This window comes from Protobothrops mucrosquamatus, unplaced genomic scaffold, assembly GCF_001527695.2.
Source record: "Protobothrops mucrosquamatus isolate PMUCROS unplaced genomic scaffold, P.Mucros_1.0 scaffold988, whole genome shotgun sequence".
Classification (NCBI taxonomy): Eukaryota; Metazoa; Chordata; class Lepidosauria; order Squamata; family Viperidae; genus Protobothrops; species Protobothrops mucrosquamatus.
The window spans coordinates 205272-218114 of NW_015387227.1; the positions used below are offsets into that span (position 1 = coordinate 205272).

General features: G+C 45.1%; 1 protein-coding gene across 1 annotated transcript in view; it reads right to left on the bottom strand.

Moving 5' to 3' along the window:
* Nucleotides 1-12318, bottom strand: part of PAX2 (paired box 2) — a 148497-nt gene extending 136179 nt beyond the window's left edge. Inside the window, exons 1-3 of the mRNA XM_015819793.1 lie at nucleotides 12276-12318; nucleotides 9126-9294; nucleotides 8066-8263 (exon numbers count right to left, since the gene is read on the bottom strand). Coding sequence (XP_015675279.1) covers nucleotides 8066-8263; nucleotides 9126-9294; nucleotides 12276-12318 — 410 coding nt within the window. The remainder of the gene's footprint in view (nucleotides 1-8065; nucleotides 8264-9125; nucleotides 9295-12275) is intronic.
* Between the last annotated feature and the right edge of the window lie 525 nt (nucleotides 12319-12843).

The window sequence follows — 12843 nt, forward strand, 5'->3', positions numbered from 1 at the left end:
GCTCTTTAGCTGTTTTAAAAAAAACCTTATATCTGGCATTGTTTTCCCTTATTCTGATCTCGGAAGATTATTTTTATTGTTAAGGAGGAGATTATTTTTTATTGTTCCTGTGTTTGATTTTCAGATATCAGCTAGATCCTTTATTCCCAAATTCACGTCCATTGTAGCATTTCCACACTGTCTGCAATCACTTTGGGAAGAAATATTTGGAGATAAAATAGCACAGAATAACTTTTGCAAAAGCTCCAAGATATTCATAGTATTGGTGAAACTTTTCTCCTGAACCTGTTTGTACTTATTTTTCTCACAGTTTTCACTTTCAGTCCTGATTCTAAGAGTACTGCAGATGCTTTGCCAATAATGTATAATTGGCAAGAAGAGGCCAAAAAGAATACCTCCTGAATTAGGAGTTCTGCTTGCAAATTACTTTGACCTGTACTGAGTAGTCAGGATAAGAATCACCAAACTTCAAGCCTGGATCTTTTTAAAACTGTCAGTAGTTTTATGTAAAGAAAAAGAAAGATATTAATTTATGGACTAAAAATTATATTCCACCTGACAACTGTCATAATTTTCAAGACTAAAATATCCACAGAAAAAAAGAGGAGAAAAGAACTTTTAAAAATTAAAATAGAAAAACGCAAAATCAATGGATACCATAAAAAAAAACCTACTGTTAAAAGCAACTTAGTGGTGGACTTCCTTCTCTTTTGAGATACAGCCCCCAATGAACTCTGTAAACTCAGCACCAGGCCATTTAACACTGCTGCGTGGCAGTGCCTTGTCCCCATACAGCTGAAAAGGTAGAGTTTAAAATATCAGCTTTTAAAGTTTTTTGTGGAATTTTGCAAAGTGTGCTTTTGAATTATGTCTCATTAGTTAAATGTTTTCAGTCGGAATGTATACGTATCTGCCTGGAGGCATTATTTAAAAGAAAATGAAAATGTATAATGTATATTTTAATACATTAGTAAACAAAACCAAGGGCAATACGCAATTAGCAGCATTTCTTCCAAGGGAAAAAAAAACAGTAAAAGACTGGCAGATAGAATATACCAAATGCCAGGAGGGGAATGCCTCTAGGATGTGAGCCATCCCAGAAAAGTTAGCCTTCTTTGCGCATTAGATTTTGAACATTATACGAACTGGAAGCATACAGGGAATAAACTAGGGAATATAAAAAGAATTTTTTTCCTCTTGGGTTTTCGAATATTTGTAGCTAACTCTCGTTCTATGTACCACTCTCGGTTGCCCTCAAAAGCTGACAATTAAAGGACGGTTCTTCACTCCTCAAGCTATTTCAACCAATTGCATACGACAACAGCCCTAAACAACTAGCTGACCAGATTCTCCTTAAGTAGCTTGGATGAAAGTGAAACTACATCTCATTTTAAGATAGTTTACCTAATGTTAAGCTGAAACCACCTGCTTACCATAAAGAACACTAGGTAGCCATTTTCTGTATGACAACCTTTAGGGTTTATTTATTTTGTTCTTTTCAATAATTCATCATAAACCTTTTTTTTCCCCATGCTGGTTTCTCATTTTTGAAAGTGCTAAAGTTAGTTAATTTCCTCCCTAAGCTATATCGCCGAATTGGACATATATGACGGGGCTAATGCCAGATTCACATTATACTGCTATTCATGCAATCTAGGATTCCATTAGCATGTTGCTGCAATTGTTATTTTCAGCACTTGAACCCCAAGTGATGGCTTGGATTTTCTGCTTTGATCCAGTAGGATGCCTTGATCCTTTCGTAAGCAACTATTCCAAGGTTTTAAGGGTAAAGGACGCAATGAAAGCATCCTTTGGTTTAATAGCTAATTTGAAGATGAGGTTTGTAAATTATGAAAGCTACATCACTAATTATAATTTTAGCTGATTCCACAAAATGAATTATTCTATTGCTCTTTGGATTCTTCATTAATAAAGGCTACATAAACAAGACATTTATGAGTAAAATTGCAATTTATGATTACTTAACAAGAAGTCCTATTGAATTCAGTGGAATTTACTTCTGAGGCAACAGAGATAAGAACTGCTGTGGAAGCCTCTTAGTTGCTAGTAAAATGAAAATCATTTTCTAAAGTCACTAACAATTTCTAGTAATAGACTTATGTGAGTAAATTTGCAGATATATTATTTTATAATCTATCGCACCAAATCAATAGCATTATCTACCAGTGAATTTAGCCTTTGAGTTACATCTGTGCATCTGTGTTAAAGTCTGAAGAGTTTTCGGCCACCCCCGGGTGCGTCATAGACAACAAACAGAGGTTTTGACATAATGGGACTTAACATAAAAGTGTTGTACATGAACAGGACGATTGAGAATGCTAACATTACTAATAATGTGCTTCACTGTATCTTTACTTATTGGTTAACAATTAAATAGTAAACAATGCAATATGCCATAATCATCAGTCTGTTACCTTTAGAAATAGTCATATTATTTTTTTTCATATAGTCAAACTATCATAGAGTGGGCAATATTTTGGTGTCTGGAAGGGTTATACTTAATGTTTTCTTTAAGTGAGAGAGGACAAAAATGGCAAAACAATTTTGTGAAGTGGAAGCATGTTCACTGATGGGAATAGATTTTTTCCTTTGAGGAGAGTTAGGGGCCAGGCTAAGAGGGTTTTGCTGCTCTTTTTTATCTTTGTTAAGATTACCACACTTATTAGCCACTACATTTCTTGTGTTTTCTGTCTCAAATTTCCAAGAAACTGATTCATAATAATTTTCAGTAACTGCACAGCTAAAATTCAATTTCAACTTCAGCAATATGATTGAAAAGAGCTCCTGGAGCTAAGGAAAGAAGAAAGTGAAGTGAAGTGAAGAAAGAAAAGGAAAGGAAAGGAAAGGAAAAGAAAGGAAAGGAAAGGAAAGGGAAGGGAACGGAAGGGAAGGGAAGGGAAGGGAAGGGAAGGGAAGGGAAGGGAAGGGAAGGGAAGGGAAGGGAAGGGAAGGAAAGGAAAATCTTGCACATATTGCCCACCTCTAACTTAAGACAATAGAAATACCATTTTAGAAAAAAAAGACATTTCTTTCTTGTACCAGACCAAAAATCTTCCATATTACTTTTGTAGGGATCACATACAATTGCCACATAGGTTTCATTCTAGATCAGAAATGTTCTAAAGAAGATGAAAAGGAATATTTTGGCTAGTTTTTAAGCAAATTTGTATCTCCCCACTACAGGGAAGTTCTTCACAATGTTTTGGTGATTGTGAAACAGCTGTGTTGGATTCTATCAAGCAACAAACGTTGAATGTTACAGAGGCACACAGAAATAAACACAGATTTCAAAGTAGTTACATGAATATTATTATTATGCCTACTCCTGTGCTTTCAACAGCAATATAATCTGCAAAAAAAGAGAGACAAGGTTCCACTTTCAACTACAAATTAAACTGCTGTTAAAAGCCAAATTACAAGATATAGTCCCGAAGCGTGTAAACTCTACTTGAATCAGGGCTAGTCATGCAAAATTTTCTGCAGGAAGAATAGCAACCACTTCCACCTCTGCAGTCTAGAGAGATCATACTCCCAGCCCAAATACTTTCATTCTTAAAGGGGAAAAATTGCATAAAGATTTTTTTCCCTTCCTAGCAGTTCACAAGAATACGTCAAGTTTGAATTAAAGCACAATTTGTTAACTTTCATGCTCTTGAAAATCAGCCACCTGTGGTGCCACCCTGGGTCATTCTGCCCTGCCCTTGCTTAAGGAATCCTTATACTTTTGAAAATTGCCAAACAAATCAGTGTTTAGAAGCTCAGAAAAAAGATAGGGTGGATAGATCTTAAGATTCATATACACAGCTGCAGTGAAACAAGATGAAAGGCACTCAAGTGAGAGAAATTCATCCACTCAGAAAAAATTATAAAGATATTGAAAATCTACACATAATTTCTATAAATTCGTGTTCCAGCTATTTAAAGCACTGAAATGACATTCTTTCTATTTTCAATCTATAGGGGTGAAATTCTTTTGTATCGTATTGTTTGTATCATATTGCCTGTGTAACCATAAAATCTGCCTTCTTTTGCTATACTGTAATTTACCACCTAGTTTTCGACAAATAAGTAAGGTATGAGGAATTTTATCCTATTAATCACCAGTAGCTGCCCTTTTCAGAAAACTGATTCTTCCTCCAAGTATCCGGACACGTCATTTGATAACACACACATTCAACTACATTTTTGTTATCATCAGAAAATTACCCCAAGTTTCTCTTAATATAAAAAATCACGACATGAAAAGGTCTGAATGCTGTTAACTTCTTTCTAGAGAGACACTTCCACGTTTCACAAGATTTTGCTATGTGATATTCCTATGTCAGTGCCTCTAGTTGGACTAATTTTACCTAAGCTGACACATTTTGCATAGATATCTCATTAATGCATTTATTCAACTCCCTTTTTATTCATCAACTGCCTGAAAAATAAGGAACAAAGTTGACAGAGAAACTGTCAGGCATGCAGCAAAGAGAATAAAGTGGCCAGGGATACCTGGAGCACTGACTGTCAAAGAATTTATATTGTATCTAGACAAATAGGAATGGGATGAAAGGAAGCATCTTAGCCAGTTTTGCATTCTTTTTCTTTGAAAAAAAGGAAGGAGGGAAGCGGAAATAAAAGTACTAAATGAGCAAAACCAAATAACAGATGTTTTAAAGGTGTGGGGCAATGTTGGAAAGTTCTCCTTTAACATATTCTATTGTAACGTGGCCATATTAGTGGCAGCTTGTAGTAGTGGTATTGAAAATTCAGTATTTAATGTTTAATTTAAATTTCTGTGCCATTTAAACCATTGAATCTAACAGACTACTTAGTGAAGGTAAGCAGATTCTGAGCTTTAAAACATCTAGCAAATAGCAAACTACCACTTCTCTGGATCACCAGATCTATTCACATGACTTTCAAATCCAGAAAGTCTATAAAAATAAGATTACAGTCAAGCAGGAGGTAAACATTAAGAGTAATAATTCAAAACGCCATACCATTTATGAGATTCAAGACACTGAATGCAAAGCTTAGTACTGACATATCACTTCCCATTATTGTTTATATAACTCTATTTTACTATTTGAGAATTAGAAAAAGAGAAAGAGAAAATTAAGAAACGTCCAAATATAAATTTTCAGGCAAGATGGAAAAGATAAAAAGTTATTTTTTTCTATAATATTTTTTTTGTTTATAAGTCTATATGGTATATATATATAGGGTATGAATCAATTATTGGCCCTAATCCCAATATTTATCAATTTAGAGAGAAATCTACTTCTTTTTAATTTCCAACAATATGATTTCAAGAGTTCTGTTTTCTGTCATGGCAAATTGAGCAATTTCTTTCATTGATTTTAGAGATCAAAGAAATGTACACACACCACATAATATATGTAGATGTGTATGTAGTCACCAAATCAGCTTTAAAGACTATATCAAGACTATCTTCTTTCTAGTTTAATTTTAGAAACTTCAAATATTGATTCTAGTAGCCCTCAGAAATACTGGCTTAGATTTAATGACAAAATACTGCCCAATGTGTCATGTTTACCTTATTTCAGGAATAGATTAGGTAATGGGTGGAAAAGTCAAGGCTTCCCAGTTTACTGGGACCAAATGAATCCTGATTCTTGATGGCTGCCTTGGGCTTATGAGGGACGATTTGTGGCGTTTACTTTTTACGTTTCCACATGCCTGGTGTTGGCTGCTGCACTTTATCTAGAAAATGCTTGCTACTCCAGCGATTTGCCATCTAGTCAGCACTTAAAGGTAAGCTAGCATCTTTCTAGAGATAAACATGCAATGACCAAGTCATGGAACATTACAGTACAGATCCATGCAAGGCTACCTGACACAGATTAAAGATCTATCCTTTGATAAAATGATCTGTTATAGCAAAGGATCCTCCCACTATACTGAATGTGGTTTTTACTACACTAGGGTATAATGCTAGGGTATCTCTCTGAGAAGAACTCCTGGAGAGAGGTTAAATTACCTGCTCCCTCCCCACCCCACCCACACACAACCCAGGACAGCTCTTCCGCCTTTTCTGCAGTAGCCCAAGAAAATATTTGAGGAGTGGCATCTCCCTTTTCCCAGAAACCTGGTTCTGAGGTCTGAGCCCCCCTCCCCACCTACAGTTCTCTTTCCAGGACCAGCTGCTTCTCCAATGTTACTCCTATTATTTCCATCCCTGAGACAGGTAGACCCTCCTTTTCTTTAAAGAAGGTTCATAATTAGTCAGCCAGTCTGAACTTACTCTGTTCATAACCTAATGGCCGTTTTAATATTGATAGCACACACTGGGATAATTTGGTGGGATAACATAGCCATATATTACAAAGAGACACCACACACTGAAGAGGCATCTCTTTTCACCAAGGGAGGCTCCCGTGTTAATTTAACCTGTTATTTTCAGATGATTTGGGATTATTCCACGCCCGTTTCCTAAACTATAAAAAAAGCCACCGAGATTGCCAGTTTACAAAAGGTCTATTTGCAAGAACAAAGAACCTTTTTACATAAATGAAAGACCCCATTATTTCTATACTTTTGATGCACGTTGCTTCATTCTTTAAAATAAATTTAACTATTTATTATGTAACTATGGAGTAAACAGCTGTTGAAGTGGATGGATCAGCTGTTGTGTCCATCTGAATCGAAGTATCTTTATAGGGCCACTTTTTTTTTTGACACCGACATTTATAATATGGCATGCTTGCAGCAGCTGCTCATTCTACAATTCACTGCTGATGATGCCTAAATCTCAGTTTATGCATTCAAAAAGATACCCACGTAGATGAGATCCCTTCCTAGAGGATCACGAAGCTTAAAGTTTTGGGGGAACCTTTGATATCCGTGAAAAGTGCTAAATGTAAAACTCAAAACAAATAGGCAGCCCGCGTTTGTTCAGTAACAGCTCAGCATTTGTGAGGAGGGGTTTCATCTCCCACTTTTCAAGCATCGTTAATTATGTGTCTGTCCAAAGGACCATTCTGTGCGTCCTCCCCCCCCCCACTCCACCACGTCTGTTTCTCTTCCAGACCAGTGCACAGAATAGACTACACCACCACTCTGCTCTTTCTATGGGGCATTTTTGTACATCTGCCTGGCACAGGTGGCCCAATTCCTTTCTCAGCATCACCTTGTAAAGCACATGGAAGTCTAAATTACTGCTGCCATTGCCTCCGGATCAGTCCCCAGGCATGTGATTTCAGCCCCCAGTGACGGTGGGGAAGCCGTGGATGCGGGTCTGGCCAAATGCTGTAGAGCAGCAGACCCACCCCAACCAAGGCTTTGGTGAATGGGGATTTTGCATCTGGGGATCCTAGACAGACAGAAGCTCTGGAAGGAGGAGATCCTAGACAGACCGAAGCTATGGAAGGAGGAGATCCTAGACAGACAGAAGCTAGGGAAGGAGGAGATCCTAGACAGACAGAAGCTATGGAACGAGGAGATCCTAGACAGACCGAAGCTAGGGAAGGAGGAGATCCTAGACAGACAGAAGCTAGGGAAGGAGGAGATCCTAGACAGACAGAAGCTAGGGAAGGAGGAGATCCTAGACAGACAGAAGCTAGGGAAGGAGGAGATCCTAGACAGACAGAAGCTATGGAAGGAGGAGATCCTAGGCAGACAGAAGCTCCGGAAGGAGAGAGTGAATGCCCAGACAGTCAAAGCAGCAAGCAACCAGCAAGAGGTCCTGTCCTCTTCCAGATCTGGACCAACAACCACAGCACAAGGGCTTCCAACACTGCACCACGCAGGTAGCCACCCCAACTCTTTGTCCCCCCCTTGCCCGGCTCCAAGCCCCACAGAGGCTCTCCCTACTTTGGCTCAGGCAAATCACCAGCAGGGATTCATCCTACCTCTTCGGCCTTTCTTTTCGGGCAGACCTGCGGTTCCAAGGAGGCGAAGAACCGGGGCCCAGGGGTTCCCCCTGCCCCGGCCCTTCGCCTTCTCGGGGGTCAAGACCTCCGCCGGTTCGATCCAGAGGCCTCGCTCCAGAGCAAGGGTCCTGCGGGAGGGCCAAACAAAAACGGCCGGAGCGACTTACCGGTTGATGGAGGAGACGCTGGGGACGGTGTCGTTGTCGCAGATGCCCTCGGCCAGGAGCCGGTCGCGGATCTCCCAGGCGAACATGGTGGGGTTCTGCCTCTTGTACTCGGCGATCTTATCCACCACTTTGGGAGTAGCCACCTTCGGCTTGGAGCCCCCGATGACGCCGGGCTTGATGCTCCCGGTCTCGTAATACCTGTGGGAGGGGTAGGGTGGGGGGGAGGCAGAACCCGTCTCAGCGGCGCTCCCCTTAGCCGCCACTCGGCCCCTGCCGCGCCCCCGCCAGCACCTCCTGCCCGGGCCACGCTTCGAAGGCCCGGCTCTCTCCCCACCCCACCCCGCCTTCGCCCTCGGCCACTCTCGCCTTGCCCGGGCCGACCAGGCCCCGAGTAGGCCCAAACAGGCTGAGGCCTTAAAGGGACCGAGGTCAGAGAGGGCGCGGCCTGGCCTTGAGGGACTCCAAACTCTTCTCTCCGGCCTCTGCCCCCCCCCTCCCGGCCGTCGGTCTCTTTTTGGCGGCCAGCCGGCCGGCGTGCAGTGGGGCCCGGCGGCCTCTTGCGCCCCCAACTCCCCATCCTGAGCTGAGCGCTGCTGAAGGCGGCGGGCGGCGGCGGCGGCGGCGCCGGCGCGGGGGCCGGGTTCCTGCTGACCTGCGGCTGGAGAGAAAGCAGGGCCCGGCCTGGCTTAGCTGGGAAGCGGGGAGGGGAGGCTTGCCGGCTGGTCTCACCGCAAGCGGGGCGGCGCTCGGTTTGTTCCCGGGCTTTTCGTCGGGCTTTTCCCCCTCTTTGCGAACCCACCGCAGGTCCCTGTGGCGAGACAGGCCAGACAAAAGAAACGGCAGGGAGGAGCGGGCTGGGGGGTTGGTGGGTGGGTGGGTGGGTGGGGGTGTTTGGGTGTGGGTGGGGGGCGGCTCGCCGGGCCCGGGCAGGGCGAGGGGCCCCGAGGGGCAGCCGAGTAGCAGCCGAGTAGCAAGACCTCCCCCCTCCTTCCCTCTCCCTCCCTCTCTCCCGCCGCCGCCGGCCGGCCGACCACCCGCCCGACCGCCCGACCGCTCCTACCTGCCCAGGATCTTGCTGACGCAGCCGTGGCTGACCCGCAGCTGCCGGGAGATGTCGCAAGGCCGCACGCCCTGGTGAGCCAGCTCCACGATCCTCTGCCGCACCACGTCCGGTAGGGGCCTGCCGTTCACAAACACCCCCCCGAGCTGGTTGACACCCCCGTGCCCTGCTGGGGAGAGAGAACGGAAAGACAGAAAAGCAGGCGAGGGGAGGGGGGGAAGACGAGAGAAAGGCATTAGTCGGGGCGGTTCGGCGGAGTTGGAAGCCGGAATTTTGGGGGGGGGGGCTCTCTGTGTGTGTGTGTGTGTTTGTGTGTGTGTCACTCTGCCAGCACTTCTGGGCCCAAGAGGGGTGTGTGTGTGTCAAAGTCCCTCTGCCGCCAAGCAGAAAGAGGGTGGCTTAAGGCAAGACCCCCTTTCCAAGGCTGGGGGCGCTGGGGGCGCTTCTCCTTCTCCTTGGCCTTCCTGCTTTTTTCCCCCCCCAGTGCCCTCCCTGCAGCCGGGGGGGGGGCGAGACTCAAGCTGCCAGGTGGGAACCGACCCTTCCACGAACGAAACCCAAAGACTCCTTCCCCCCCCCCCCCGTTAATGAAACGTTTCTCCTTTATTTACTACAACGCTTTCCCGCCAGCTACTACTGCCACGACTGCCTCGTTGCTGTTAGTATCCCTCTTATTATATTACCTCTCGTCTTCCGGGGAGGGGAAAAAAAAAATATTTCTCCGGCTATTAAACCAAGCAGCTGGGATGGTTTGATTAGGGCGGTGTATAAATTTAATAAATAAATAAATAAAATAAAATAAAATAAATAAAATTTGATTTCTAAGCGTTTGGTTTCGTTTGATTGCTAAGCCTTTTTCCCGACGCTTTCTAAAACGCTCTCTTCGAGACAGCCCCTCGGCCTCTTTGGGTTATTTGGCTACACTCTAGTAGGGTATAGCCCTACTAGAGGTGGAGAAGCAAGCCCTACTAGAGGTGGAGAAGCAAGGATTTCAGGAAGGCCGTTTGGATCCGACTTTAAACTCGTGCCCAGCCCTGAGAAGCGGGAGTGAGTAGCCCCTGCTCTTCTCTTTTGATTATTCAACTCAGTTAACCCCGCGACCTCCATTTTCAGCTGATCTCCTCCGAATGAAAATCTGCCGCTCTACTGCTCTGGAAGGGAAGCGGATCCCGGATCCCAAGGCGGTTTCGGTCTCCAGAGATCTTAGTGGCCAAGCAGAGGGCCAAGCAGGTGGATCCAAAACAAACCTCGTCTCTCTCTCTCTCTCTCTCTCTCTCTTTCTCTTTCTCTTTCTCTCTCTCTCCCTCTCTCTCTCTCTCCCTCTCTCCCCCTTTGTGATACTGACTTCTGGTCTCTGAACTTAGTGGAAACTCTTCTTGCGCTCTATCGATCCCAATCCTTTGGCAACTTAAGGTTTTTCATCCCCTTTCTTAGCCGGCAGCCGTTCAAGGAGGCTGAACCGGCATCCTTGCGTCCGGTTAGTGCTATTTTATTAGCATGTACCGGAACACGAATGTGCTTCGCCCCTCATCAACTGCCACGGTTTTGTGCTAAGTGTCAGTGAAGTGGAAGTCGGTGGGAATTTCGGATCGCCTTCCTTGCCTCCTTCTCCTTCTCCTCTCCTCTCGAAGTATCTGCTTATTTCCTTCATTTATCTGATTTGCCTTTTGCAGATGTTGCCTCTAAAGTTACAAGCCGGCAAGCAATTTCTCCAAGACCTCAATTCTGAATAATTCAAAGCACCTTTGATAACTCACATTACAGAGTATTAAAAGGCAACAGATGCAAAAAGATCACGGAAATTAATAATTCAGAATATTGCACCTGCTTTTTTTTTTTTTCCTAACCGGAGCGTTGCACCTTGCGGTTCACTTTCTCGCTTCCCAACCGTATTTTCTGTCCCTGACCTTTCTTTGTACTGAATGCGAGATATAATTCATAGGAAGCCAATTTCCTCCGTTAGAAAAATAAAATTGTAGAATGTGCTAAAGATAAACGAGTCACTAAAACTATTGTTTTAGTTTTAACCCGGTGGTTCCAACCTGAAAATCGGTCTGCAAATCCGATCTAGTTTCCAACTGAATTAAAGCTAGAATTAAAGTCAGTTTTGTTCCTTAAGTGATGGACAAGACATGAGGTGAGGTAAGTCATTATACATAATCTGTTTTTTTTTTAAAAAAAAAAATCATGGAAAATTTTCAGAAAAAGAAAGCTTCCCGACCTTTAAAAAAATGCGTTTTGTTGGTATAAAAATGTCGGATTCTCCAACCTCAAAATATTTTTTTAAACCTTAACAGGTCCATTTTCGTTTCTTTATAAGCCCCTTGTTAGCTAAGGCATACTAAAAAGCCAAGAAGGTAGAAAGTTATATACTGTTATGTACTGCTGAAGCTTTGTTGCAATCGCCTGCTCTATTTTTAATTTGAAAGTTCAAAATCCGAAACCGATTCTTTGGTTTTTTGGTTTTTTTTAAATACAGTAATGCGGGGAGAGCAAGGGAAATGGCGTGACGGAGATTTTGGGGTTTTTTTTTTTTCCTCTCCTTTGCCTCGCACCTTTATTTCTCAGGAACCAACACCATTCCTGCAATTCTACGAGTTTTTAAAACTGCAGGGCAAGGTCGGGGAAAAAAAAAAAAAAAACCTGGACCCAAAACAAAACCGGCCAGGCACCCGAATTTCCCACAAATGCGGCACGCTTAAAATATTTTCGACCTTGAAATGTGGTTTTTCTCCCCCAAAGAAATTAAACGCACAGATCAATCGCCGTTTGTTTTTCCGCCTTCGGGGCGGCCTTCGGAGGTCGAGGAGGCAGCCAGACCGCCGCTTCGAGTCCCCGCACGCCGGAGCCTGGCCCTGGGCATTCCGGGACCAAGACTTCCCGGGGGGAAAAATGGCAAAGGACCCCGCGCCGGCTTCAGGAACCGGGAATTCTCCGAGTCCCTTCCCTGCCTGTTTTTTTTTTGGGCACATCCAAAAGCGGGCGAGGGGTTTTCCACCCCGGCGGGGCGGCGGGACCCCAGCAGGAAAGGAAGACGGTGGGAAAACTGGGAACCCGAACTTTCGACTGGGCGGCGGGATTCAGGAGAGGGGCAGCCGGGTCGGGGGAGCGGGGGGGGGGTGTCAAGGGAAAGCTGCGGCCGGTACTCACGGTGCATCGCGGAGAAGGGGTCTGCTTTGCAGTGCATATCCATGGGGAGGCAGAGGAAAGGGAAGAAATCGGCTGAAGCCGCCGTTTCGCTCGGAGGGTCGACTTCAGGACTTGGGGGAGAATCGGAAGAAGCAAGCCGCGGGGGGGGAGCCCGGCCGGCGGGCCGCGGGGGAGCCTCCTTGCCCTCGGGCCCGCTGCTGCTGCTGGCCGAGCGAAGTGGGGAGAGCGAGAGGAAGTTGCGCCCGCTGCGGCGTTTTCACACCAGCCCTGCCTGGCTGGCTAAGGGGGGCCCGGAGCAAGGCATGGCGGGGTCCCTGGAAGGGGTCGGCGGCGGCGGCGGCTCCTCTCCTTCCCGGGCCGGCTCGGCTCAAGCTGAAGTTGGGGCGCTGCGGCCAGCGCGCTCCCTCCCCAGGCAGGCAGGCAGGCAGCCTCCTCCACCTCCGTAGCTCCAGGTTCCTTGGCGACGGCGGAGGGCTCCTTCTGCTCCGGCCAGACTTTTGGCCTCTTCTTCTTCCTCCTCCTCCTCTTCCTCCTCCTCCTCTTCCTCCTCTTCCTCCTCCTCCTCCCT